At 42.6% G+C, this 26,172-nt stretch overlaps 2 protein-coding genes across 3 annotated transcripts; both read right to left on the bottom strand.

The window, feature by feature from the left end:
• mxd1 (MAX dimerization protein 1) lies at positions 1-20,466 on the bottom strand. 2 transcript variants are annotated; one of them, XM_026187117.1, is made up of 6 exons: positions 19,270-20,466; positions 18,526-18,625; positions 11,287-11,316; positions 6,885-6,999; positions 6,537-6,696; positions 1-3,731 (listed from the first exon to the last, which is right to left on the bottom strand). In XM_026187117.1, exons 1-6 carry the CDS (start codon positions 19,334-19,336, stop codon positions 3,535-3,537), a joined length of 669 nt encoding a protein of 222 aa, XP_026042902.1. In that variant the 5' UTR covers positions 19,337-20,466; the 3' UTR covers positions 1-3,534. The 2 variants fall into 2 exon arrangements, with proteins under 2 accessions (XP_026042902.1, XP_026042903.1); XM_026187118.1 differs by lacking the exon at positions 11,287-11,316.
• Positions 20,467-21,184: 718 nt separating this feature from the next.
• On the bottom strand, positions 21,185-26,172 carry snrnp27 (small nuclear ribonucleoprotein 27 (U4/U6.U5)). Its single transcript, XM_026187193.1, has 6 exons — positions 25,965-26,172; positions 24,620-24,746; positions 24,152-24,264; positions 23,964-24,043; positions 21,837-21,901; positions 21,185-21,485 (listed from the first exon to the last, which is right to left on the bottom strand). Exons 1-6 carry the CDS (start codon positions 25,999-26,001, stop codon positions 21,431-21,433), a joined length of 477 nt encoding a protein of 158 aa, XP_026042978.1. The 5' UTR covers positions 26,002-26,172; the 3' UTR covers positions 21,185-21,430.

Below are 26,172 nucleotides of genomic sequence, written 5' to 3' on the forward strand. Positions count from 1 at the left end.
TAGGTAGGTAAACAAGGGTTTCAAATGTTTAATTCATTTTAATATCACTGGCAAATATAAATTGCTGCTCAACGATTCATTATCAAAGGGGGGCTGTTTCTCCCCTCTCTTACATTTGAAGAGATTTCTTTAGAAGACAGTGTCCAAATTCTCCAATTTCTTAAAAAGTTAAGTGCACAAACCTTAATGTTATTATTCAGCAAACAGACGTTTGACCTTTCTGAGAAGAAAGGCAGGAGGTGACGACGATGTTCGATGGAGCCGTGACGAGGGGGTGTTGTCTTGTGTGTTTTGTGTCTAATGCGATGAGAGCACCACGCCTGAGACCCGTCACGAAGAAGAAAAGAAGGGAATGACCTTTGTGATGCACGTCGCTGTTGTCGTAAACACACTGTATGCGTCTGTTAGGCCGTAACAGGTGTGTCCGTTTTGAGCCGCTTTGTATGCAGGGATAAAAGTGTGCAAAAAAAGAAAAGAAAAGCCAAATATACACATGAACGTGAGTTTTCCCCTGATGTGGAAAGCTGTAGCTTAAACAACTGGTCTGACTGTAGTCTTGTTCTTTGAGAGATTCCACACCTGCTTCTTAAGGCAGATGCTGAGAGCACCAGGGTCTTTGTACTGGAAGTGAGAGGGGTGCGATGTGATCACTGACACATACAGTACACTGCCCAGCTACACACACACACACACACACACACACACACTTTGCCTGAACCACTGATGCCAACGCAGCATGTGGAGGAGGGTGTATTGCTCACACATGGTTGCATGGCACAAACACACACACACACACACACACACACACACACACACACACAGAGATTAGTGGAAGACAGAAATGAGACGATGGATGGGGAGGAGAGAAAAAAAAATGGTGGCTACCACAGAAAGACATTAATGCTCTTCTTCAAATAAAACAAATAAACAGAAACATGGATTTACAATGTTTTTAAAATCACCCACCCTCTACTACCAAAAAAATACATCTCTGAAGACAATAATGCAGTAAACTCACACACACACACACGCTCACATACTGTACACACACGTATGCACCGACAGATGGCATTACAGTGAACACACCTGCCCACTCACACCTACTTTTCAACACCCCCACCCCCCCAACCCCCACCTGGTTAGCGTGGCTGCACAGTCCCTCTCCGTTTGGACAAAAATAAGCAGCGTTCGACACTCAACGACTAAACAATCTCATATCTATTTTTCTGCTTTCCTTTTTTTTCCTCCTTTTTTTTGTGTTTTTGTGTTTTTTGGCGTACCATCATCATGCTTTAAACTGAGATCTGCAAGTGGCGCATGCACAACACGCAGGGAGCTTCTTTTGGCACCGTGCTGCTACGACTGCAGGGGTTGATAACGCGTACATTCAGAAGAAACGACAACAGATCTGCGCTCCTGTCCCTGCCCGTGATGACTGGGAACCACACGCGAAGAGGAGGAGGAGGAGGAGGAAGAGGTGGGGTAAAAAGAAAAAGAAGAAGAAAAAAAAATCTCACAAGGCTCAAGAGCCATTTTGTCTGAGGCACGGGCGTGGGGGAGGGAAAGGGGTGTTGGGAGGTAAACCGGCAGCGCCACTGCGCTTGACCCGGACACCTGCTCCTCTCGCTTTTTCTACTTTCTAATCATTTTCTTTTTTAAGTTCTTCAGTTTTTTTGTCCCATTATCCTTCTCTTATGGGCTTCGAAAATGGCTAAAAGAAAAATCAGAATCAGCCACAAAGAAATCACTTCCTAGGAGCACCGTGCTGAATTCAGACAGACACTAAAGCCTCGAGGCACAAAGAGACATTTCTCAATATTTTATGGATTGACTAGGCTGTGCAAACAAACTACATATAGGAAACTCTCAAACCTCACAAGAAGAACATAAGCTATAACTAATTAAATAGATTGTTTTTGTATATTCATCTATAGATTTATCTAATAAATACATCTGCTGATAGACACTTCTTTCTGTAAACTATTTACATTAAAAGGTATATATTTCTGCTAAAACAATAAATAGCTATGAAGGCAAGGCGAGGGAGAGAAAACTGATTTAGTTTAGCTGTGAGCAGAGAGAAAGAGAGATCCTGTGTGTGTGTGTGTGTGTGTGTGTGTGTGTGTGTGTGCGCGCGCGCTCCCGTTGAAAAGTCAAAGCCGACCATTTGTATTTCCGAGTGATTCACTTCATCTCAAACTGGACTCTCTTCATAAATAACTGGTAGGAACATCGCAAACCAAAACAACAACAAGTAATGAAATAATGCTCTCAGCCTCACCTGCCTGTCTTCTTTACATAAGTGGAATGTGCTCTCAGTAGATTCCCTTCCTGTTTAATACCTGGTGAATGGGGCAGTGAAGAAGTAGTGTACAAAAACGTACCAACACCCGCCAGAGCGTACCAGTATTGGGCCCAGTGGCTGGTGTTCATAATATCCATGACAAGCACACATAAGAAAGGGATGATGTTTGAAAAAAATAAAATAAATGCCCCGTCATCAGAGAGCGGCATAAAAACAATCAAACCCACCCCTGAAAACCCTCCCCAGTCACAATCTCATGCTGCACAATTTTTTTTGTTTGTTTTTTTCTTTTTTGTCGGTTTTTCTGTTACTTTTTGCTCTAAAGGGCAGGCGTGGACAAAAGATTACAGGGCAGTTGCGAGCCTGCCTGCCAAAGCCCGAGTACTGAGGGACGTATTGCTGTCGACAGTTTAACATCACTCACACACACACACACACACACACACACGCGCGCTCTAGTTTAGTGTCCACAAAGTCTGCCGACTGACATGTTTTTCAAACACTCAGTTCATCTGGTGGCATTGCTGCCATGGCTGCAGCGGGAGGGTTGGGTGGGGCTTTGCTAAGGGACAGTGTTTGAAAAAGGTGATAGTTTTGTTTACAAAAAAAGCTATTTTAAGTGCAAAGTACCATGCACATACGGTCGACCGGTGAGCGGGACGCAAAAGCAAAAAAATAAACAAAAAAAGCCCCGCACCATGTCAGCATCACACCTTTGGGAGAGATGGAGCGGTCTGTGTGTGTATGTGTGTGTACGTGCGAGTTGATGTTATGTGTGTGAAGTATGGGTGAAATCTCATAAGTGCTTCCCATGGCTCTTGAGGCATAGAAAAAGAGGCAGTGGGACATTGTGTGGTAACATTCTCTGGCTGAAAGTTGTGTTCTGTTTTTGTGTTTTTTTTGTCGGATGGGGGTAGGGGTGGTTGGGGGGGGTGGAGTGTCTTTGACGTCCCGCTCGTATTATCGGTGCGGAGCAGAGCGGGGGACACCCTAAAGACTGACCGCTGATGATGGGCTGGATGTCTTGGAGGTGTTGCAGTCTGAATGGAGGTCGGTGTGCAGACAGGAAGTCCGCGGAGGCCCAGCTGGAGGAGGGGCCTCAGACTTGGTCAGTCCTGGTAAAGAGGGAGGAAGAAGGGCAGGAAGGGGAGGTGAGGTCGGAGCGGGACCAAGGAGTGGTGAGGGGGCTGAGGGAAAGAGGTGGGTGCTGGGTCAGTGACGAGTGCTGTTTATAGGCTGCAGCCCAGCTGCTTAGCCTTCTCCTGAGTGTCCTGCACGTGCTGCAGGCTGGCGCTGGAGTAGCCCTCATCGCTACAGCTGCTGCGCAGGCTGCCTCGCTCGTCCCCTGAGTCGCTCACGCTGCTGGTGCTCCACTCCAAGTCACCCAGCAGGTAGTCCATCCCCTCCACGTCCACATCCAGGTCCTCTGTTTGAACAACAAGAACACAAACACGACACCATTAAAGAGCTGAATGACAACTATGTCATATTATTCATCTACTCAAGTTTCTCCGCTTATAGAGAGGATGTTATTATTACTAGTAACACTAATTAAACAACTAGTGCGAGTTAATGGTGGAACCTGTACAGCCAGCAGCAGCAGCAGCAGCTGGTAACTCCCTGCTCTGCACATCCTGCAAAAGCTCTTTTTTCCTGTATTTAAAATCCCCTTTAAACAACAGGGACAAAGCTACACAGCATAAGGGTGACACATGCACAGATCTGTTTTCATTTTAACCATTTAAAGGTTTTTGATTTTGCTCTTTTATTGAGTGACTTAATGCATTCAGGTTGTTTGATGTCATGTCCCTGTAACCCGGTCCAAATAGACAAAAAAAGAAAAGAAAAAGTGAACACTGACAGTGCTCATTTGTGCTAGGAGCACTGTCAGAGCTACAAATGACTTCCAAACAGGCCGCTGGAGTGAATGTGTCTGACCAAACAATCAGACTTCATTGAGCGCGGACTGAGGTTTCCCACTGGGCCTGGTGCTAACTACACAGCACTGTGGAGCTGATTGGCATTTGCCATAGAGTAGCAGATTTGGCATGTCCACCACTGTCGCCCTGTGTGTTTTTACAGATGAGAGCAGGAGATCAGGGACGTCCTGGTCCAGACCTGGGAGGAAATGTACAGGACATCATCTGTTGTCTCATTAGAAGCATGCCCTGATATCATCAAGCATGCATATGATCCACAAACTATTACTTCTCCATGTTTCTTCTTTCCTCTTTTACATCATTTGCTTTGGAGGGAGGACATTAACCATATGACTAAACAACAATGAATGCCACATAAATGGCACTCAGTATAAACTGCTGAGTATCATTTGGAGTTGCTGCAATGACATTTGTCAGAACGGAGGCGTTTGATGCATAATTTTTTTTCACTTGGATTTTTGGGGTATTATTAAATTGAGCGCTCTGTAGGTTGATCACTTTTGTTTGTATCAAGAAATGTAGCATCCTTTCATTCCTAACACTTTACCTCATCCACATCAGTATAGATATCCAGAATGTTTTTTTCACATTAAGATCTGATGAGTGTGTTTTTATAAGCAGTGTATTTACTAAGACGCTTTACTTTGCACTGTGGAAGATTGTGTTTAGTGATGATGATGAAGACAATACCTGACACAAGAACAATAAAATGATGCCTATTCTGAACTTCCTGCACAACGGTTCACCTCCATATTTTTTTCATGTGCTTTGAGAGAAGATGTTAAACCATCTGAATATTTGCCCGGAGGTTCCAGACATGAAACATGTGAAGAGTGACATGAATAAAAGCATGTGGTTGTTACGTTTCGGTGTGTCAGTGTTTTGTTTTTGCGTGACTGTTATGTATTTCCTGCTTTACTTTGAAAGTCTGTGTTATCTTAGTGTGTTCAGTTTACGTTTTCCCTGTCTCGTCAGTTCTAATTTGCCCCAGCTGTGTTTCCCTCCTGTGGTCCATTCCCTGATTGCTCCTTCTATGTATTTAAGCCTTGTGTTTCAGTATGTCATGGTCGCGATCTTTCCCCCCGTTGTAAATAGTTTGACGTTTTGTGTTTTGATGTAAATAAATTCGTTTTGAGACACTTTTTGGGATTTTGGTGGAGAGCCTTAGTGTTTTTCTTCGTAGTTTTATTTTCCTTATCTTTGTTTTTCTACGTTGCACCCCGGTTGCCTAGGCCGGGGTGTAACATGGAGGGTCCGAGGGGCCGCTCCAGCCGTCAGCAGCTTCGTCTGCCTCCGCTTCCGCCGTCCGTCTCCGCTGGAGGGTCCGAGGGACCGCTCCAGCCTTCATCTGCCTTCGCTGGAGAGTCCGAGGGACCGCTCCGGCCTTCGTCTGCTGGAGGGTCGGTGGGACCGCTCCAGCCTTCGTCAGCCTTCGTTTGTCTTCGCTGGAGGGTCCGAGGGACCGCTCCAGCCTTCGTCGTCTGCTGGAGGGTCAGTGGGACCGCTCCAGCCTTCATCAGCCTTCGTCCGTCTTCGCTGGAGGGTCCGTTGGAGGGACCGCTTCAGCCTTCGTCCGCCTTCGCTGGAGGGTCCGAGGCACCGCTCCAGCCTTCGTCTGCCTTCGCTGGAGGGTCCGTGGGACCGCTCCAGACTTCATCCGTCTTCGCTGGAGGGTCCGGGGGACCGCTCCAGCCTTCGTCGTCTGCTGGAGGGTCCGTGGGACCGCTCCAGCCTTCGTCGTCTGCTGGAGGGTCCGTGGGACCGCTCCAGCCTCCACCAGCCTTCATCCGCTTTTGATCAAAACATTTCACTTGGGGTTACATGTTTGATTTTTGGGTAGGGGGAAATGTTACGTTTCGGTGTGTCAGTGTTTTGTTTTTGCGTGACTGTTATGTATTTCCTGCTTTACTTTGAAAGTCTGTGTTATCTTAGTGTGTTCAGTTTACGTTTTCCTTGTCTCGTCAGTTCTAATTTGCCCCAGCTGTGTTTCCCTCCTGTGGTCCATTCCCTGATTGCTCCTTCTATGTATTTAAGCCTTGTGTTTCAGTATGTCATGGTCGCGATCTTTCCCCCCGTTGTAAATAGTTTGACGTTTTGTGTTTTGATGTAAATAAATTCGTTTTGAGACACTTTTTGGGATTTTGGTGGAGAGCCTTAGTGTTTTTCTTCGTAGTTTTATTTTCCTTATCTTTGTTTTTCTACGTTGCACCCCGGTTGCCTAGGCCGGGGTGTAACATGGTGGTAACAAAGTCGTCTGAGCTGGCCACAGCTCTGCCTGTGTGCAGCCTCACCCTGGTCGGAGTCGGACTTATCAGAGGACTGAGTGGAGCCGGTGCTGTCCATGCGGGTCCTCTCCACTCCCAGCTGCTCTAGACGCCTCCTCAGGTGTCTCCGCTCCCGTTGTAGCTGCTCCAAAGTGTGCTGAGCTTTCCTCTCGCCCTCCTCCAACCTCTGCAAGGAAGAAGGAGAGAAAACGGCGTGCTTCATGAACAGCTCCTAATCTGCTCCTGTGTACGTGTCCACAGCAGCTTATCAGCTACTGAAACACGCAATTACTAACACACTCAGCAACCGCAGCGGTCAACAAATTGCCCTCTTCACACCGATTAGGTGAGTGGTGCATGCGCACATCCACGCACCTTGATGTGATCTTTGGCCTTCATCAGCAGGCTGAGGGTGGTGTGCCTGTTAGCATCTGGTCCCAAGGGAACGAGGGATTTCAAGCGCTCCAAACACAGTCGTAGATGTGCCCGTCTGAAGAGGAAAGATAAAAATGAAGGTGGAAGATGCTATTAAATGTACAGAAAAACAAAAAGCAAAAACAAAACAAGAAGGTAGGCCACTGAAATCTGAAAATCCCTGATAAAAACTAGTCTTTACCTGAGCTTTGAAAAGCTGAATGCAAATATCTTAAACTATCCTGTTTTTTTCTCTCTACAAGAAGTTCTACTCTTGTATTGAAATTGACCTTTTACTTAAAATTCACTTGGATGATTGGGCTTCAAGGACCTCAGATTTTTCACTGAGGGGAAACAAGCAACCTCTTAAAATACATCCAGGGGAGATTTTGTCTTCATACTAAGAGCCCTGAAAGGACTGTGTTTACATTTCTCCAAATACTGACAAATGAACAGGTGAATTATAACGGCAGCGTTTTTTGCCATCTTTTACTCTGACAAGCCTCGAATCAGTCTTGTGTCATTAGACTTTTCTAGGAACATGGGAAATAGGTGAAATGACTTATGCAAACGTGCAAACACACATGGAAATACAGTATATTAGGCAAAATCAGTGTTGGACAATTCTAATGAGTCTGAAAGCCAATACACCTTCCTTTATTCCTCTACACAGACTGAACTGCCTTAGGCACGGCTTCCTGTCTTTCTTCAAGTACTCTTCAGGACTAGTTCTCCAGCCTTCTTGGATGGCATTCAAAGCTCTTTGGATGTTGGCTGCCTCTTGTTCTCTGCCAACACAATCCCACACTGCTTTAACAATGTTGGACTTATTATTGAAGTACTGGCCAATCCATGACTGATGGAGTTCCATTGAGTTTTTCTATCCAGGTATACTTTTACTTCATTGGTAGCACGCATATTCTGAATGCTCACATTTAGACAAGTTTAACGGCAGTCTTAAAAAGCACAACAAACCAAATCCTAAAGTGATGTAATATGTATCCATGACTACTGCACAGTGACATGGCCAGATAATTAGGACCAATTAGCATTTCTGCGCCAGACTGCTGTGAGGACAGGACTCTTTTTTTTTTCCCTCATCTGTGGTATGTCTTGTCTCTACTTGTTGCAGGTGATTACAAGCAGCAGTGGATCCTTTCTGTTTCAGCAGGAAGTTAAAGCATTAAATAGAGTGGGAATACTTCCTTGTTGTGACAGTAACTGTCATAGTCAGGGTGGAATTTTTTGTCCACTTCACACAAATTGAGTTAGTTCAAAGAGGAGATTTGCGTGTGCTGAAGCAATACCAGCCGATAAGTTCCTAGCATCAAAGCAAATATGAGGAACAAGCTGCAGTGAACTGCCTTTGTACTCTTCAGGCCTCATCAACCAGGTGTCATTACTGCAAGTATTTGTCAGACTGGAGCCACTAAACACTTTCTCCTCTTTAATGCAACCTTTGGGATCAAAGAGTATAAAGGTAGGAGCAAACGGAAAGAGGCGCCCTGTATGTTTCAGGAAGTCAGCAGTGTGTTAACTATTACATAATAGAGCTCGACAGGATGTGCGCCAACGGTCCTCTTAAACAAGAAGAAAACCAGAAAGCCATCTGCACCATATATTCAGAACTGCAACTGATGATTGATGTCACTTGCCCTTTATACCCCAGTCACACACACCTATACACAGTTCACAGCCTCTGTTTCCACCTGTATGCCCCTCAATGCTGGCAGCCTTGGCAATTTCTAAGGTCTGGTGGGTGTTGGTGACCACTTGACCCCGCTGTTACACAACACACACCTCCAGCTCCAGCCTCGTCACAGTGTGTACGTGTCTGTGCGCTTGTGTTTGCCTGAGCGAGTGGGCGTGTGTACGTCAGACTCTTCCTGAGAATGAGTGTAAAAATTGTTTTCTTTCTTTCTTTTTATTCTTTTTTTTTGACTGTGCAGCTGAAGGGCTGGCCGGCTGAGCCGCTCACTTATTGTCTGCTGCAAATAATCCTAACGTGAGCGTCACTGCCGGAAAGAGTTTATTCAAATGGTGCGCATGGAGAGCTACGAGGCTGATTTGACTCTGGGCAGTGGAAGCGCACAAATATATTCTCAACCCCTTGCCCTTTAAAAAGATAAACACACAATCGGCGAGCAGAGCTTTTGCACGCACATACAAAACAGCTGAAGCCAAGTGCCTGCTTCTCAGCTGACTCAGTCCAAAGGACATGCAGACTGTCATTACATAACATGGAAATGGTCCGGCCTGTGTTGTTCTGACATAATAAGGGCTGGCTAATGTTTGTTAAACACTGACAGAGAGCAGACTCAAACAGCACGAGTCACATGGCGATTCAGAGAAACACTACGGCGTGGTCCTAACACACAGCTATTCCAGTGACAGGTTATTCTGGTTCACTGTGTCAATAGGTAACTATACAGTAAATGTGGAGCTGCAGCCTCAGGCCACAGCCTACATTTCTCTGGCCTTGTTTCACACTTGCATACGACTGACCTGAATGCATGTGTCTGGTCCAAAATGAGGTAAATGCGCCGCCTCAGTTTGTTATACTCAAAGCAGTTGCAGCTGTCGTCACCCCTTTGACCCAAAATGGTTTCTCCCAACTAGGTCAGCTGGTGCACTTTGCCTGATTAGCAGTAAATCACCTCGCTTTCAGGGCTCTTGCCCTCTGACCTCTAACAGTGAGTAATTTAACCAAGCCAATACTGATGGAAGGGAGGTTGGGTCTCATTGCACTCCTGAGGCTTTCCTAGCAGTGGGCTGCTGTGACTAATTTACTACTCGCCACTGATGGCTTTCCATCATCACGTTAGTGGTGGGAGAAACTAACTAAGTAGGTTCTCTAGTGGTCATAATTGTGTTTTACTGCAGGGTATGAGGTGTGTCCACAAACACATACAGAGGGCTCAGCCTGTCCACTGAGCGGCTGGTTTGGATCATCTAGCTCAGAGAGTGACAGAGACTGTATCAAAATATGACTCCTATTGCTTTACATATGTAAACTGAGGACTTTACAATCATCCAAAAATGGCTTTTATCAATTGTTGGGACAGTTTATGTTCACATAAGCTAAAAGAAAATCAGCAAATTCAGGAAGCAGAATTGATTAACGAGCGTCATGACAGTTTCAACAGTACCTAACTCTAACCGTTCAATGTTTTCACCTCCACCCTTTTGCTAGTAAACCATCTCCTCTGATAACTTTTACATTTATTTCCATTACATAACCAAATTATCATGAATGAATGCTCTCCAAAATGTTGTCAAGACAACCAAGTTGTGCAGCACTGAAACTAGATCGGCTGCTCTCAGGAGCCAGAGAGCACAGTGAGCCACCTGATACAACCGTGACCCCGTCGTTCATCTCATCAGCGTCAGGAGGGCACCGTGACAAAACAGTGGCTCTGTTCAAGCATGAAACGATTCTCTCCTTAGTTCCTTTTGTTCATCATAACTTCCACCCCCCTCAAAAGAAATTACTTAACTACACCATAAAGCTCATTTTATTCTCATTACCCCCTTATCACCTAAATTCAAACTTGATTAGTTACGAGTTTACAAAAAACAACACGTCCACCATGTCTAGATATGCCACGTCTCCCTTCTGCTTATCACGGGTTATACAGCTTACCTCTTACATAAGCTAACAGGGCAGTACACAAATAAAACTTGTGCTTTTGTTTCACGATGGCAACGCGCCAAAAGAGAAAAGGTAAGGTTTATTCAGGACTGTAATCTAGCTCAACTAGTTTCTCTGCAATTTGTGCATTCATGCAACAGGCGAGCCGTCAGCCTTAGTTCGTAACTGTAGGTTTCTTAATCCACCAGAAAGGCGCGTGATGTGAGCCTGTTTAATGTGCATCTGACCTACGTCGGGCCCATCCATATGCAGAAGGGATCCTGCTTCTCACGGGTCTGCTGTGCGGCTTCACCGATAAACCCGAGGAGTCCACTGAATCGCGCTCAATAATTCACCTGATAAAAAGTTGAGGTCCAGCTTCACCTGTCTACATACGCGCTGCTTTTCTTTTGATCGCCCACTCATGCATGTAAGCAGGCTCATAAAAGAGGACCAACGAACACGTCACACCACATCACCAGAGATTCGCCTACTACAATTTTAAAATCCTGATAGTCACTCTGAGAGCATTCACCTTAGATCTGGAACTTTAAAAAATGTACCTTCTTTCAAAAAGGTTTCAGATTATGTTACAGGTTACAGGACCTGAACTGGCACTGAACTAATTTAAAGACTTCCTCAGTGTGGGAGGGCATGGGGTGGCGTGAATTGATATTTTCATGGATTGAAGAACACAAACACACAGAGAGATTTGATTTCTTTTTTTTTTACCTGTTCTTTTCCATTTCGTTGTGTGTAGACCTGCAGAGATAAAACAAAACACATGTGAAAAATCAGACATAATAAAAAAGCCACTGATTAAAATGAAAAAAGCTAAGGCTTCCCCTTCTCCACATGCACCGCAATCCAGGCAGAGGAGGGCGCACGAGAGAAAGGGTTGTGTGGGAGTCTGTGAACAGCCGGAGCTGCTTACAAAATAAGATTCAAAGAGGGAAAAAAAGACAGAAAAAAAATGAAGAAAAGCCTGGGTGTTCTTATGCCTGAGGCCTGTTTCATGGTGGAAGCTTTTTTTAAGGACCACACTCGTACACAGATACGTGATGAGGAGGCCCGACGGTAAACATAGTAACAGTAACCAGAAACAGGAGTAGATGGGACTCTGTCCCTTCATATTGCCTGATTATCCATTGTACATGCAAGCCTGAGCAGAGTGGGGGTGGGGGGAACACAGTGAAGGTAAAATGAGAGATAGAGGTGTGCTCGCGGCCAGCATGACTCTGTCATTGCAGTATTAAAACATCTCTCTATCTGTAACACACACACGTACACACACACACACAGAAATGGGGTCAAGTGTAGGGTTTGGTAGAAATGTGTCTGACCTGTGAGAGAAAGGATAAACAGGAGAGCAGGTCACGAGCAGAGAAGAAGATCCCCTCTACATTCTTGAACGCTACTCAACCTCCACCTGAACCCCACCATCCACCCCCATGCTGAATCCCAAAATAGCCTCTGCATTTTTCCAGCTCTGCAAACTAATGCACTGTCCTGCCTACACACATACACACAAACACAACCTCAAAGGTGCCCCCTCGTGTGTAATCTCAGTTGCTGGGCCAAACCTGGGTTTAAAGCTCGGGGTTGACCATATTTTCACTGTGTCGCAGCGTGTCACTGCAGCATGTGTGTGGCTGTCTTTCTGCCACTCGCTTTGGGTGTTCTCTCTGTCACTTGGCCCCCTCTAGCCAGTGTACATTCCTGTATGGGGCAGACAGCCGCTAGTGACATAACAGAGCTGGCAGGGAAGTGATCCCACTCACTGAGGCTAGATTTCAGGCTCTGAGACACCTCATAGCTCTCTGCTACTTTACCAAACACACCTATGCCACCACAATGCAGAAGCAATATTTAAGATGACATGCTATGCTAATTTCCAACTCCATCACTGTTCTAGTTACTTAAAGTACAGTCATATGAAAAAGAAGGTTTCCACAGGAGAAAACTAAATACACACATTTTCTGCTTGCATAGGAACTAAGATCTTAAACAGCAGCCAGGTGCTGCTAATTAAATGCATTTGTTTAACTGATCATCTCCAAGTGTGAGCACCTCTATAAAAGCTGAGGTTTTTGCAGTTTGCTGGGCTGGAGCACTCAGGTGTGTGTTAACACAGGGCCACAATCTTTCGAAGAGTAGATGGCCCAGCAAATTCCCTCTGTGCAGTGCTCAGAGAAACTACTGGCCTCAGTTAGTATGTTAAATATTAAAGTTCATAACAGTACAGTTCAAAAAAGAATGAACATATGGTTGATTTGGAAAGACTGACAGGAGAAAGTCTCTTCTCTCCCCTAAAAGAACATAGGAGCACAGTTTAGGGTCCCAAAGTTGCACCTGAACAAACCCAAACAATTTTGAAACAATGTCCTTTAGACAGATGAGACCAAATTGGAGATGTTTGGCTATACTACACAGTGCCAGCCCAAAGACCACATATTAACTTATAGAGGGGTGCTGACTTGGACTTATGTTGCAGGCACAGGATTTGGACACCTTACAATCACTCAGTCAACCATGAATTTCTCTGTATAATAAAGTATTGTGAATTATAATGTGAGGCCATCTGTCTGACAGATAAAGCTTGGCTCAAACAGAACGACTAAAAAGAAAATAATTAAGATTCTGCAGTGTCAAAGTTCAGATCTCAACCTTACTGAAATGCTGTGGTGCAATCTTAAGTGAGAAGTGCATCAAAAATACCTGCAAACCCAATGAACTGAACCAATACTGTCAAGACGAGTAGGTCAAAATTCCTCAACAATGATGTGAGAGACAGATAAAGTCATAAGGAGACAGCTACTTCGAGGTATTGCTTAAAGGTGGTTCTACAAGCTTCTGAATCTTGGGAAAGTACTTTTTTGTCACAGAACTATACAGAGCCTTGTGACAGACTGGCTTGTGGGTCAACCTCAACATTTGTTTTTGGAGAGGAAATCACTGACCAAAAATAGAGAAAACACACAACAAACAAGTCTCACTAAATGAGCTACTGTCACCTCAGAGGTCCTCAGAAGGTTAAATACTGGATCACAGAGTTGCTGCCAAACGATTCACCAGCGCACTTTTCTTTCAGCTGCATCAGCCTGAACAACACGGCGTGATGACCACCGAAAGGCACCAGTTGACTGCAGAATGATTATGGCAAGCTCCTCGTGTAATTTCCACAGTGCACTGTAGTTGCGTATTGTATGAATGTGTGTGTTTGTGAGTGAGGAGGGGGAGGACTCTTTCTCCTTGTCTGTAATGGAGGCGCTGCTGTTCTCCACTGACGGCCAAAAGTGAGAGCAGAGCAGGAAAGACACAGAAGGATGGAGGAGGTGAGGAGAGAGAAATGCGAGAGGGAGACAGAGAGAGAAATGAGGGGGAGGGTGGACTCCTTACTACTGACACACATGCACACGTCCACGCCAGAAACATGGCGAGTCCCCTCCCCCACTACTACTACTCACACATCTACGCTTCGGGGGAAATGGCAGAAACCGGAGGGGCATATGTATAAATTCAAATATAAATGCCTGCCCTATATTTGACCAGAATCAGCAGCAGAAACAACATAAAACTGATCAAATAACACCAATTAATTGATTTGATCTTTTCCAGCAGAGATCAACCCAGGTTATTCTGTACTGTTAATCACCAAGAGACAATGTCAGATCCGACTACATCAAATCATCGTTGCAGAGATACCCTTATTAATGCCGTGTGATTCTGCTGCCCTTAAATAGCAATGAGTAATAGCTGAAAAAAAATGCTTCAGAACTGGAAATGGAAAAAGGAAAGGCTGGTGAACGAAAAGTTGTTTTTTGGTTGTTTTGGGTTTTTTTTTTACCAGAAATAGCAACAAACCAAGTAAGTCTACACATGCTAGGACATGATCTGAGTTAGAAGCACGTCTTTTCAATACTCTACACCCTGTGTTTTTGAAATCACAGCAGAAATGGTAGCACACTCCAAATTTGTCCCAGTCACTTTTGTCGAAATCAACTGATATACTGCTCGATGTAATGAATAAGCAGTTGTTTCCTTTAATAAAGAGGACCAATGCTGTATATTTTCAGCTTCATATATTTATTTCTAGACCAGAGGAGCTTTGCATAATTTACAGTTCAAAATAATGGTCACATATCTCTCCTAATGGGCCTTTGTGCCGCCGTTCAGTTCACAATCCACGCGAAAGAAGCTGCTTTAGCTCCCCTACCCCACAACTTTCTTGTGATTGCCCCACATGAAGAGAAGGTTTGCAGAGGAGATGGGTGGGGCTTCTGAGATCACAATCAAACTTGATTGTGTCAGAGACAAACATTAACACTCTCATTGACATCATACACAGCTGTGAATATAAAAAAAATGTCCTAAATTCATATTTATCTTATAGCAGGCCTTAGTGCAGCTCCATCACTTCATTAACTGTGAAACAAGCCGTTTTTAGCTCTTCTCCTTTAACACCACAATTTTCTGAACTAAGCTTTCCTCCGATTAACTGTCCCTCATAAAGACATTGACTGATCAGCAGATTGGTGAAGCTTCTATGCTCACAACCAGAGCTGCATACACTCTCTGACATGATAAAGATCCCAGAGTAGAAAAAAACTGTCTGAAGCCTGAGTAATTGGCTTTCTGGGATTACTGGGACATACTCAGATGTCATTATTTAAACCTTTGACCATATTTAGTATGAACATCATAACTGTATAGATAAGACAGGAAATGTATATTTCAGACATGATGCTGGTTTCTATAAGTTGGCTAAACTGTTTTCTTTTGACTACACTTGAATTCTTGGCCACAAAGTTATTAGATTAACCATCCAGAGTCAGGCTGGTCAGCTTTATGAGTCACAAGATGCACCTCAACTTCTTCCAAATTCATTTCCTCCATTGCACATTTAGTTTTCCCTCTTTTATTGTTTACTTTTAGTTACGTCAGCCACTTACAGAAAACCGCACAATGTTGTTTTTTTTTTTTAAAGTATACCAGTGATCAGGAATAACAGGAAAATGTCTAGATTTCTATCAAATCAGAGGCAGATGTAACTGCTACAAAAACCATACAAATACAGGAGTAGAAAAGAGTGTTGATAGTCCAGAAAATATACCTACAATCCTACATCAGATGAGTCCTACACAAAGCAGATTATGCACCCCAGCATATATTTTCTGCACTGACGGATGAACAATGGATGAACAGTGTACCCTCATGGCAATACACCTGATACACCAGTTTCACCAACAAAGCATGTCTCTGAAATATTTTTAGAGGTATTATGAAACTCTTCTGTAACTGTAGCATCGAAACTTTTTATTGCAGCTTCATGCAATATGAACCATCAAGCACTTTAAAATATTTATATTAATTACTGGATCTGTGCAAACAGCTGGTGGTGCTCTCATCAGTTGCTTCTTTGATCTGCTGCTTTTTTAAAATGTTTGAATGAAAAGAAGGCACATAAAGGTTGGGATCAACAATATGTCAGTTTTGTGTTTACTGAAGGACAGAAGCAGGTGCCTAGATGTCACTGTTTTATCTCAAAGATCAGTTTCCAACAGCCTTTAATTTACTTCATCCTCTCTGTTGAAACAATCACCTGCAGTAGTTTAAACCTGCCTTTTCTTTGGTAAAGTTTGTACACACAGGAGATAACTTCCTACACAGGATCATGACAGCAAACTGGAGTCCAATCGCAGAGTGCAAATTGATCTACGGATTGCGGAGGCAACACAAATCTGTCCTCATACCATTGATTTACGGAATTCAGGTTAGAGACTCTAAATTGACTAGTGTCCACTTAGAAGACAAGCGCAGCCCGGACTCACCACCACCGGACTCACTTAAATGTCTTCTGCATCACCTTGACTGACCCACTTTTCCTTACTGTGGGGTCATTGACTTTAAGCCAGGATGACGTTTGTATCTGTCACTCATATACTTTAAAGAACACATGGGGAAGACTAAACGTAATCTTAACCTAACAGACTCACACATACGTGTGACATCAGAGGACCTTTTCTGCAGTGTTATATATGAATTAGCCATTAGACTCTGAATTACAAAATATTACTTGGTAGCAACACCTAAAGTGGCCTATGCATACAGCATGTCAGTGCTGTTGACAGATTATGGAGCGCTTCTAAAGCCCTGTCCACATATAAGGTGAGCTGATGGGTGGACACCAGCAGATATTTCAGGTTCTGGTTGCATAGGTTATCCTCTTGCACATGTGCCACCCTGTCATATGTCAGTCAACACAATCCTTTACCACCATTGGTAGATGCTTTTCCATCAATACTTCACTGACAGATAAGGCATAGTCTGCACATCATGTAAATGTTAACTCAGCCTACGTACAGTAAATCTTTTTCATACAAGCTATGGATTGAACATGTACGCATGCACCCTGTGCCATGGGGTGCATGGCACAGGCACCCCATGGCAACCTCATATAATAGGTTATTTATTATATAATACTGTTTATCAGAATTTTCTTCTCTGCAAATATTTCGAATCAAATAAATAACTAAACAATGCAATCAGCTGCTACTCCAGTAAGTCTTTAATCCTTTGTACCAACTCAACCTCCACCGACTCAGTATGCAGCTAGTGAGACTAGCTCTTGCTCTTCTATGCAGCGTCAGTGAGCTGAACCAGTTCTCTATGTGCTGCAGATTCTGCTTAGAGAGGTCTTCCATCTCCAAGTGAAACTTCAGGGTAGAGGGACAACTGTAGTCACTCGCTGTACACGGTGGAGTTGGAGCCTGTCCAACCCTGGGAGAGATCCTCTCTGGGGAAGCATGGGGATCACTAAAACTGCAACATAACTTGAAAGCTAGCTGGTAAACCAACATGAGGCAGTAAGGGTCACCTGGTTACCAATGACTAAACATTCATGATAAGAACACTGTCCATTAGTAAACTGACTGCAGATAGTGTTATTCTATGAGAAAATAAGAAAATAAATGCTGATATTTTCACTATATTAGGTATACTAAAAACTGAACACGTAAAACACATACGTGAAAAATACTATTATAAGTATTGTGGTATTTTGTGTTGGTTGAAGAAACAAAGATGCAACAGGCAAGCGGTAATTCTAACAGTTAAAACATTAGCTGACATCAGCTGTGCTCTCACTGTGGCAGTCAGTGATAAAAAAGATAATAGATAATTCATAATCCTATGTTCTATTTTTCATCAACATCATAAAGTGTGCAGGAATGACTGAAATGCAGATATGGTGATCAGACGCTAACCGTATCTATAGCTTACAGTGGAAGATCAGAGAGCTGACTTATTTTCTGTAACAATCCGAAAGCTTCTACGGATAAGCTCTCAGCAAAATACATGATCAGATACAAATACAATTTTTTTTGCAGATATATTACGTAAAAGGCATTAACATGTTATTTTGATTATAAAATTGGCCTAGCCTGTCTGTCTTTTCTTTGCAGTTAGATTGGTGTTTGTAACAGTGTGTCTGACCCGGTCACTATTTGATGTCAAAACAACAAGGTAGTGTCTCGCAGTCATAACCCTTTTCAAAGCTTTGGATGTTTGATTGTGACCATGTTTGGCCAAGAGCACAAAGTCGCTGTTTCAACAGCGTTGCTGTGAATATAACAAATTATGCAAATAGGGATGAGGCTGCTATCTCTGAACTCACTGCACTTCCTGCCATTTTAAATTTGGGCAGTTAGCTTGTCCACCTGGAAGCACAGTACAGAAATGCATAAAAAAAAAATTTTTAAAAATGAAAAAGCAAGCCTCACATCACAAGCACCAAATAAGGATTTTGACTTGAAACACAAACACTAGTGTGATGAAGAATGGCTTAATCCTCCAAGAAGTGAGGAGGGGAAGAGGAGGGAGGGGGGTGCGGGGGACCCCTGAAGTGGGGATGTGATGGGCGACTTGTTGCAGAGCAGGAAACCAATCAGGCATGTACAGTTTTGCCTTTACCTGCTACTTGTGTTTTTCTTGCTTTTGCTTTTCCTTTTCAAACTTTCCCTCTCCCGGCTGCTGATGAATGGCGGCATGGAGGCATAGCCATGTTCAGCTTCTGCAAGCAAGTAAACAACATAGTGGTCACATGTCCTGAAATCCTGCAATGGAAAATATACCCACAGTGAACAGAAGGAGAGACTGCACAATGTGTCACATTTCAGCTTTAGCTTTTGGCATCCCGCAGCAATGTCTTATGCTTTTTAGCAGGCATGCGGGGAATGGGTCTCAAGTAGTATCTTTTAGCCCTTTCCCCCTTCCTCGGGATGGACAATGATGTCATCTTGAACTGGAATAAACCCCACTAGCAAACCACAACAGAAGGAAAGGAGGGGCGTCCACGAAAACAATGTCTCCCTGCACATCTGCCACATATGCATTCATTCTTTCATTATCGCGAATGCAAATGCCCGTTTGTCTTTACACGTATGCATTATGCGCCTGTAATCACATATTTATTAGCACCTGTTTGGGGCAGGTGATGCAGCCTGCTGAATCGATGCGTGAAATTCGACATTTATGAATTTATTTCATGGCCTGATTGTTTGATGTAATAAGAATAATAATGGGAAGCAACAGGATTTAGGAACGCATCAAACGACGTGTGCTTAAATCCGAGTGATTCGGAGGGGGAGGGGTGTTAATGTTACATTGCACAGAGTGAATAAGAAAAGAGTAGAAAAGAATACAATGATACTTTACCTCGTTCCCTGCGATCAAGGTACTCGGCTGCTTCGATCAACATCTGCACCATTCCGATCGCCGCCATTTTAAACAATAACACTGATAATTTAACAATCCTAAAAGGAATTCCGTGGCTGTACACAGGCTGCTTCAGGGTCCTGCTTCTTTTTCACACTTGGGTAGCTCGCTGTTCTGTCAGTTATTATTTTTAAAGAGCCAGAGAGAGCGCGTTACAGAGTTGGTCCTTCACTGTTAAAGGCCTTGAATGCAGCACCAGTCAGTTCGAAAAGCCAAACTTCCTCTGTGGTTGTTAAATTAAGGATATGGTGTTAGCTGGCTAGTAAGGGCTGACACTAATAACACTTCTTCAGGAGCTAAGGTTACTTTGTTCCCTTTTAAGTCAAAATGCCAGCTAAATATCGTCAGCTTTATAGTTGGCTCTTCGAGAAAAGACGGCTTGTTGACAAAAACAAAACGAAAGGCTGTGTGACATACAAAAATAATCCCCGAATTGCTCTATTTGGTGAAAAAAAGGCTGGCTAACGTTAGCGCCAATGTTAAGCTGTCAAATTAAATATGGAAAGTTCTTGCTATCTCGGTTGTATTTGGAAAAGCTTCGGCCAGTGAAAAAAGAACGTTAGCATGTACAGTTGCTAGACACTTGCCTTGTGAAAATTATATATATATATATATATATAAAAGAGCTAGCTGTTTTAAAGTTCAGCCGACGATGTCATCCAACCTTATCGGTTCAGAGCTATGGCTGGTTAGTTTTGCGCCGGTTTAACGCGCGATACGTCTCGCTGGAAACGCAGATAGCGACTGACATCAACTGAAGAAGAGTGACTGTTTGTCAAACAGCTTCCAAAATAGTGGCTTGTTGATCTGGACACCAGCTCTCTACTGTACTGTACAAAGATTCTGGGTGCTGCAATGTGATTGGATACTGAGTATAACCTCTCAAGCTCCTATTCGGCGTTAAAACCGTCAATTGCAGAGAGGGTTCAGCGCTTACTTCAACTGTGGACCTTAAGCAGCCATTTTGGTTCTAATTAACATCGGCTGAAATACACCGTGTACAGCCACAATGGAGACCGTTTCTGCGCTATACACTCCTACACAGTAATTGGTTGTTTTTTTCTATGAACTTGACAGCTATTGGCCCTAGTGGGCACGAGCCTATCTGACAACGCCCGCTTTTGACAATCAACACGCCTCTCTGCCATGCTGTTTCTCGGTGTATGGCAGCGATTGGCTCCCGTTGTGTCATTTAATAAATTTTGTGATACATGATTGGTCCAATTCACATGACCTCTTATCATTGGTCTCTTTCTTCTCCGTCACAAACTATCTGCACGCATGCGCCCGCTTGTTGCTTTCTGATCCATAATGGCTTTAAAAGGCTCGGCGCTAGATTGGATCTGCCGGAGGGATGCTCGGTTATGATTGGTAGTTGGGGTAAGGACAAGTACAGGGATTGGTTATTTTGGTGGGTCGGTTCTGTCAGACAGCACAGCTGATCCAATCTAGTATGAAACATTTAAACGCTTGCTTCAAAATGAGAGGGATCATTATTTTAGAGCACGATAAACCCTGGACTTGAACAAATACCACCCCAGGAAAGGTTTCTTAGCAGCCTTTACGTAGGACTGAATTTAAACCTGGATTTGAAACAATCCTATAGGATACATTTCTCAGAGAACACCAAATGAGATTATGCTATATTTAAACTAGAAAGAAACGCAAGCATTCACAGGAATAACCAATCTGATCCTATTCAATCCTTAAAAGGGACAATGAATAATGTCATATTTAGCCATTATTTCAAAAGAAACCGTGTTCCTGCACAACCTAGCGGATGGATATTTAATCAGTGCATAAGCATTTTAATAAATTAATTTTCATAATCAGGACAGAAAGCATGTTTTTTTTAATGCTTTTATTTCAAATAAATCATCCATGTCAGCAATATTAAGCTCAGTCTCACCCAGCTGTGAGTACATCTTGCAGGTACTACTATTTACATGTATGCATTTGCTTATAAAAAGGTATATACACGACTGTTAAATCACACAAAACACGTAAGATATTGAACATGCCATCTATTTTCATAAGGGTGGGGGGAAGGGAGGGTACACACAGGTAAACTTATTGGGGAACATTGGAGTTGATGATACTTTCAAGCAATGAAGTCCAGCGGCCTGTTAAATCCACCCTTTCTGTTCATGTACTGCCTGTAAAATAAATATATAAGAAAACATTATATCACTGTTTCCCTCCCAACACACACAGATTACATCATCGAGCACCAATGGGAGCGTTGGCATCTCTGCATAGAAACACCTGCGGAGGTGATTGGCTACTTTAACAGTGATAGATGCTGAGAGTGCACACTGTGAAGAGGGGGGCAGAAAAATTGACGTAACTCAGCAACACGACTAACAGCTGGGGCTCCAAAAGAAACTTTAAAAAGGATCTGTCACTAACAAAGGAAAGCTTATGAAATATCCAAAGAGACGTGCTGCACTGTACAGACACGGCACAACCAAACAACTACAAATGCTTGTTTCTGTTCAATGACCTACCTGTATTTTCTCTTCATGGTCACATTGATGGCATACGCGTTACTTGAGCCATCAGTCTTCTTCCCCTGTGTAAAAACAATGTTACTGCATGACATATCACCAAACAAACTTTTAAAAAATATTCTTAGCTAAACATGACAGTGTACAGATGAAGCTGAATTGGGTCAAGCTCATGATAGCAGTTGGAATTCTCTAAATATGCATTTCACGGAACTGAAGGATTTTGATCAGTGGAAAACAGTTTTGTTAATAGGACACAAACCCAGTGGCCTGCCAGAGGAACCTCTTTATCAACTATAACACTGCTAGTGTTCAATGGACTGAGTTTTGAAGTGACCCTTTTCAACCCACTGTTTGCTCTTTGTGATTATATTAAGCTTACCAACTCTTATTGGATAAACAGTTTGCCCAACCATAACTATTAGCTTATAATTGCAACTATTCATCCACTTCTTGTAACTGCTACTCTTTATTTAGTGATTACTTTAAGTCTATCCACTTATTTTCCCCTTTTGATCATTTTCATAATAGACAGGTTTCATACCATTTAGAATGTTAATCTATTCTTATAGCTAACAATTTGATTTGATTGAATCTTTATTTTTAATGTGCCTGTTATTCTGTTTTCTGTCAAGATGATCCCACATTGCTTCAATAATGTTGATGCTCAGCTATCTAACCGGGTGTGCTTTGGCAGTGTGACTGGGTCATGCTAAACAATGAAGCCCTTGCCAGTCACATGCTTCCCAGATGCTATTACATGGTTGATTAAAATGATGGTACTTTTCTGTGTTCATACTGAACAGCACTGCTTGAAGTGCAGCCCCAAACCACAAAAAAGCCTCCACCCTCTGTTTTAGATTGCTGCAGACACTCAGTGTTGTACCTCTATCTTAACCTCCTGCATACATATTATGAAAAACTGAACCAAGAAACTCACATTTTGATTTATCATGTCTAAGACTTGTTACCACCGATTTTCAGTTCAGTTCTTGTGTAATTTGGAACACTTCAGCCTTTTCTCCTTTTATTCTTCCTTAAGAATGGTTTCACCTTTCCACTAACACCATTTTTGATGAGGCTTCAGTGAACAGATGACCACCCGAAGGGTCAGATGCTTCCCTGTGCCAGGTCATTGCTGGATTTGTTCCTACTTCAAAAGAATATTACTTTTAGATACTGTGACAGGCTATTAGCAACAAAAGTCCCTAAAGGGTTAGGGTTATAACACTGCTCGTTATAGAAGCAAAATAAATGAGAGCGGCTCAAGACTCTTGCACAGTACTGCAAACTTACATTAGCCATGGGGGGCTTGCTGTCATGTGAAAGCTGCTCTATTTGTACATGAATGTAGATTCATGTACAAACATTTCAGTATGTGTCAATTATGTCAATTTTTAACCGTTTTAAGCCCACCATAGAACCAAGTCCGCCTGAGCTTATCTTTACATTATTACATGCTGTAGTGCCATTTTTGGAGCATTTCCAGTTGCTATACATCAATAAAATCATTATATCCTAAATTTAAATCATACGAATGCAATATGTCCATAGTAACTACATAAATACCAAAAATGTGCAATAAACTAAAAAAAGAAACTGAAAATTGTTTTTTTTTTTACAAATTTTTCTAGTTACAGAAACTTCAGAGGTACATCCCCCAAAACTGTAAATGCAAAGTTTCACAAAATAGTTCCCAGCCACAGGAAATTTATTTTGAGTGTCTTTATAATTTCATTTTTGAGATACACTCATTTTTACAACCTGCAGCAAAAACGAAAATATAATAGGGATTTGAAAATAGTTATGCAAATTGGAGCGTGCACGCTCCAATTTGACAGATAAGCAGGGGGGAAAAAAGAACCATAACTCAAAAACAACAGTATTCCCCTAAATAGAAAGAGTCAAGGGAAAATGTGAAAAATGTCCCCTTTATTTAAACAAGGACAACCTGCTTTTTACAGCAGCTGCTCTAATCAATTTCATCAGTGCCAATGTGCTTTTGGAAGTTCCATTTCAATCCACTGAAATAAATGCAAACATACTGTGTGTGTGTGTGTGTAGTGAACTTTATTAGAAATAAACTGCACCCCCTTGTGGCTGCATAACACATAGAACAACTCTCACCTTGCTGGTATCAAAGTTCCCAAATCCCATAAGCTTCATCATCTCAATCTCCTCCTCCGTTTTGCCCTGCATGTCCTCCGCTATTTAAAAAATAGAAAAAAACATTGAATTTAGTCTCTGTTACTACAAAATGCCTGAAAAACTAAGATTCCTGCTTAATGTGCAAGTGTATAAATAATGTCTGATACCTGAGATCTCAATGGGCTTTGCCGTCTTTTCCTTTGAGTCTTTGCGCTCATCATCTCGTCTCTCCTTTTGTCTCGAAGGAGAGAGGGAGGAGGATCGATGACGTCGGGGAGACCTGCAAAAGGAGCACAGTGATGGCTGCAGGATGGGTTATCACATCTAATCAGAGCAAATAAGGCACTTTGTGGTGCTCTTGTATTGTTTAAAAGAATCTCGACAAAAAGTTTGTTAACAAAGGGCAAAGAAAATCACAAGTGCACCACTACTCATCTGAAACAACACTTCTCTGTGATAGTAAACTGGAAACTGCCGTTTATTCAGTATATACTAACAATACTCATTGTGACCAAAATCTATCACAGCTCTGCATGGGTAAGGTCTCTAAAATAGTAAATGAGGTGGAAATATTAGTCTTGAAAACAAAGTTTCTCTAAACACAAAAACAAATACACCAACAAACAAAAATTCACCTTGAGCGTCTCCTGTGAGGAGACCGTGAGCGACTCCTGCGACGGTCCCGTTCCCGATCTCGAGAGCGATCCCGCTCCCTTCGTCTTCGCTCACGCTCTCTAGAAGTTGAGCGGGAACGTCTTCTTTCTGGAGGACGAAATGACATCATGGCATTAACTGAAGCGTCTTGAACAGCAGACTGGCATCTATATACTGTAGCAGTCTTAAAAATCCAAACGTCGGCTATTTTCTTCTGTACTGTGTTGGATTTCTGCCATACCATATAAAATAAAACGTCTAAATCTCACATATAATTGGGAAAAACTGGTTGAAATTTAACAACTTTTTTTTAGAAATAACTGTTTTGCTATTACTTCTGTAGGATGGAGTATTATGTATTTTCATAGGTACTGGTATCATGTCTGAAATTGGGCCAACCATAATCAGCACACAATTTCTTGCTACTTACCTTGGTTGTAGTAAAAAGCAAACCGAGTACAAGGTGATAATTAGTACCAGTTCATTTGCCATTTATAGTCAAAAGTACTGTACCATTTAGGAACCCACCAGACGTGACCATAGCATAGACTTTCACCTTTAATTTATAGGGTTTAATAAAAAAAATGTTGCATTAACTATTTAGCAAAAATTGAAATGACAGTGAGAGGCTATGAGATATTATATCCGCTTCATGCGTGAGAGTACAACAAGCATACAGTCCTCGACTGACCCTGAAACTGCTTGTTAGTCCACTATGCATCAATTTTTAACCTCTAAAAATAGAGGACCGTGTATTGGATTTCCCAAACTGATCATACAAAAATCTCGGGAAATTAAACTGTAATTTGTCCAGCAGATTTTCTGTATCTTTGAATCAAAGCTGTATCTTTGCAAAACACACGTTAATTATCCTGATAAATCACGCAGAAATATATATTTTTAACATGCAGTTTTTTTATTCCAAAAAAACCCCAACCAAACAAAAAAAACAAAACAAAAAACAAAAACCCTACATCAGACCCAAAAATGCACTGCTGGTTAGGATGGCGTCTTCTCCTCCCGTGGACCCCTGGAGAGTGTTTTTGTTTATCCCCCATTTTATGCACAGTACGTGAACGCAGCTCGGGAATCGTATCGAAGCTACTGCGAGTTCTCCACACATCTAGAACCTTTTGTTAATACGACAACCCAGTCGATGCACACAGTTACAATTAAAATATCAGTTTTGCTTCTAGTCCCTTTGAGGTATAGGTTATTATCTTTATCAGGCAGAAAAACGCGATTTCATAAAGCACATTTACTTCTCGGCGTGTTGGCGAAGAGACGACGTTAACAGAAAAACAGCTAGCTACTTCAGTTTCTTACCTCGTCTTGGAGGAGTTCGACTCCTGCTCCTACCCATTCTCCGAACAGATAAGATACTAGACTCACAAAAAATGGAAAATAAATTTAATACAAATCAGCTGGAAGTTATTTGTATGTCGCTGGTGGATGCTACTAAATGCTACTCCAAACCGGTCTCTTTTTTTTTCTTGAGCTTCGTATGCAAGTTTCCGGTCACGTACAGGAAGAA

This window comes from Astatotilapia calliptera, chromosome 12 (assembly GCF_900246225.1).
Source record: "Astatotilapia calliptera chromosome 12, fAstCal1.2, whole genome shotgun sequence".
Lineage (NCBI taxonomy): Eukaryota > Metazoa > Chordata > Actinopteri > Cichliformes > Cichlidae > Astatotilapia > Astatotilapia calliptera.

Coding starts and splice junctions, on each gene's coding strand:
- mxd1 (XM_026187117.1), bottom strand. CDS start 19,336: ATGGCGGCGATCGGAATGGTGCAGATGTTGATCGAAGCAGCCGAGTAC. Junction 18,626..19,269: donor CCTTGATCGCAGGGAACGAG/GTAAAGTATCAT, acceptor ACTTGCTTGCAG/AAGCTGAACATGGCTATGCC. Junction 7,000..11,286: donor AACGAAATGGAAAAGAACAG/GTAAAAAAAAAA, acceptor TTTCCTCTTCAG/ACGGGCACATCTACGACTGT.
- snrnp27 (XM_026187193.1), bottom strand. CDS start 26,001: ATGGGTAGGAGCAGGAGTCGAACTCCTCCAAGACGAG. Junction 21,902..23,963: donor GGAACTTTGATACCAGCAAG/GTGAGAGTTGTT, acceptor GTTTTTACACAG/GGGAAGAAGACTGATGGCTC. Junction 21,486..21,836: donor ACCATGAAGAGAAAATACAG/GTAGGTCATTGA, acceptor TTTATTTTACAG/GCAGTACATGAACAGAAAGG.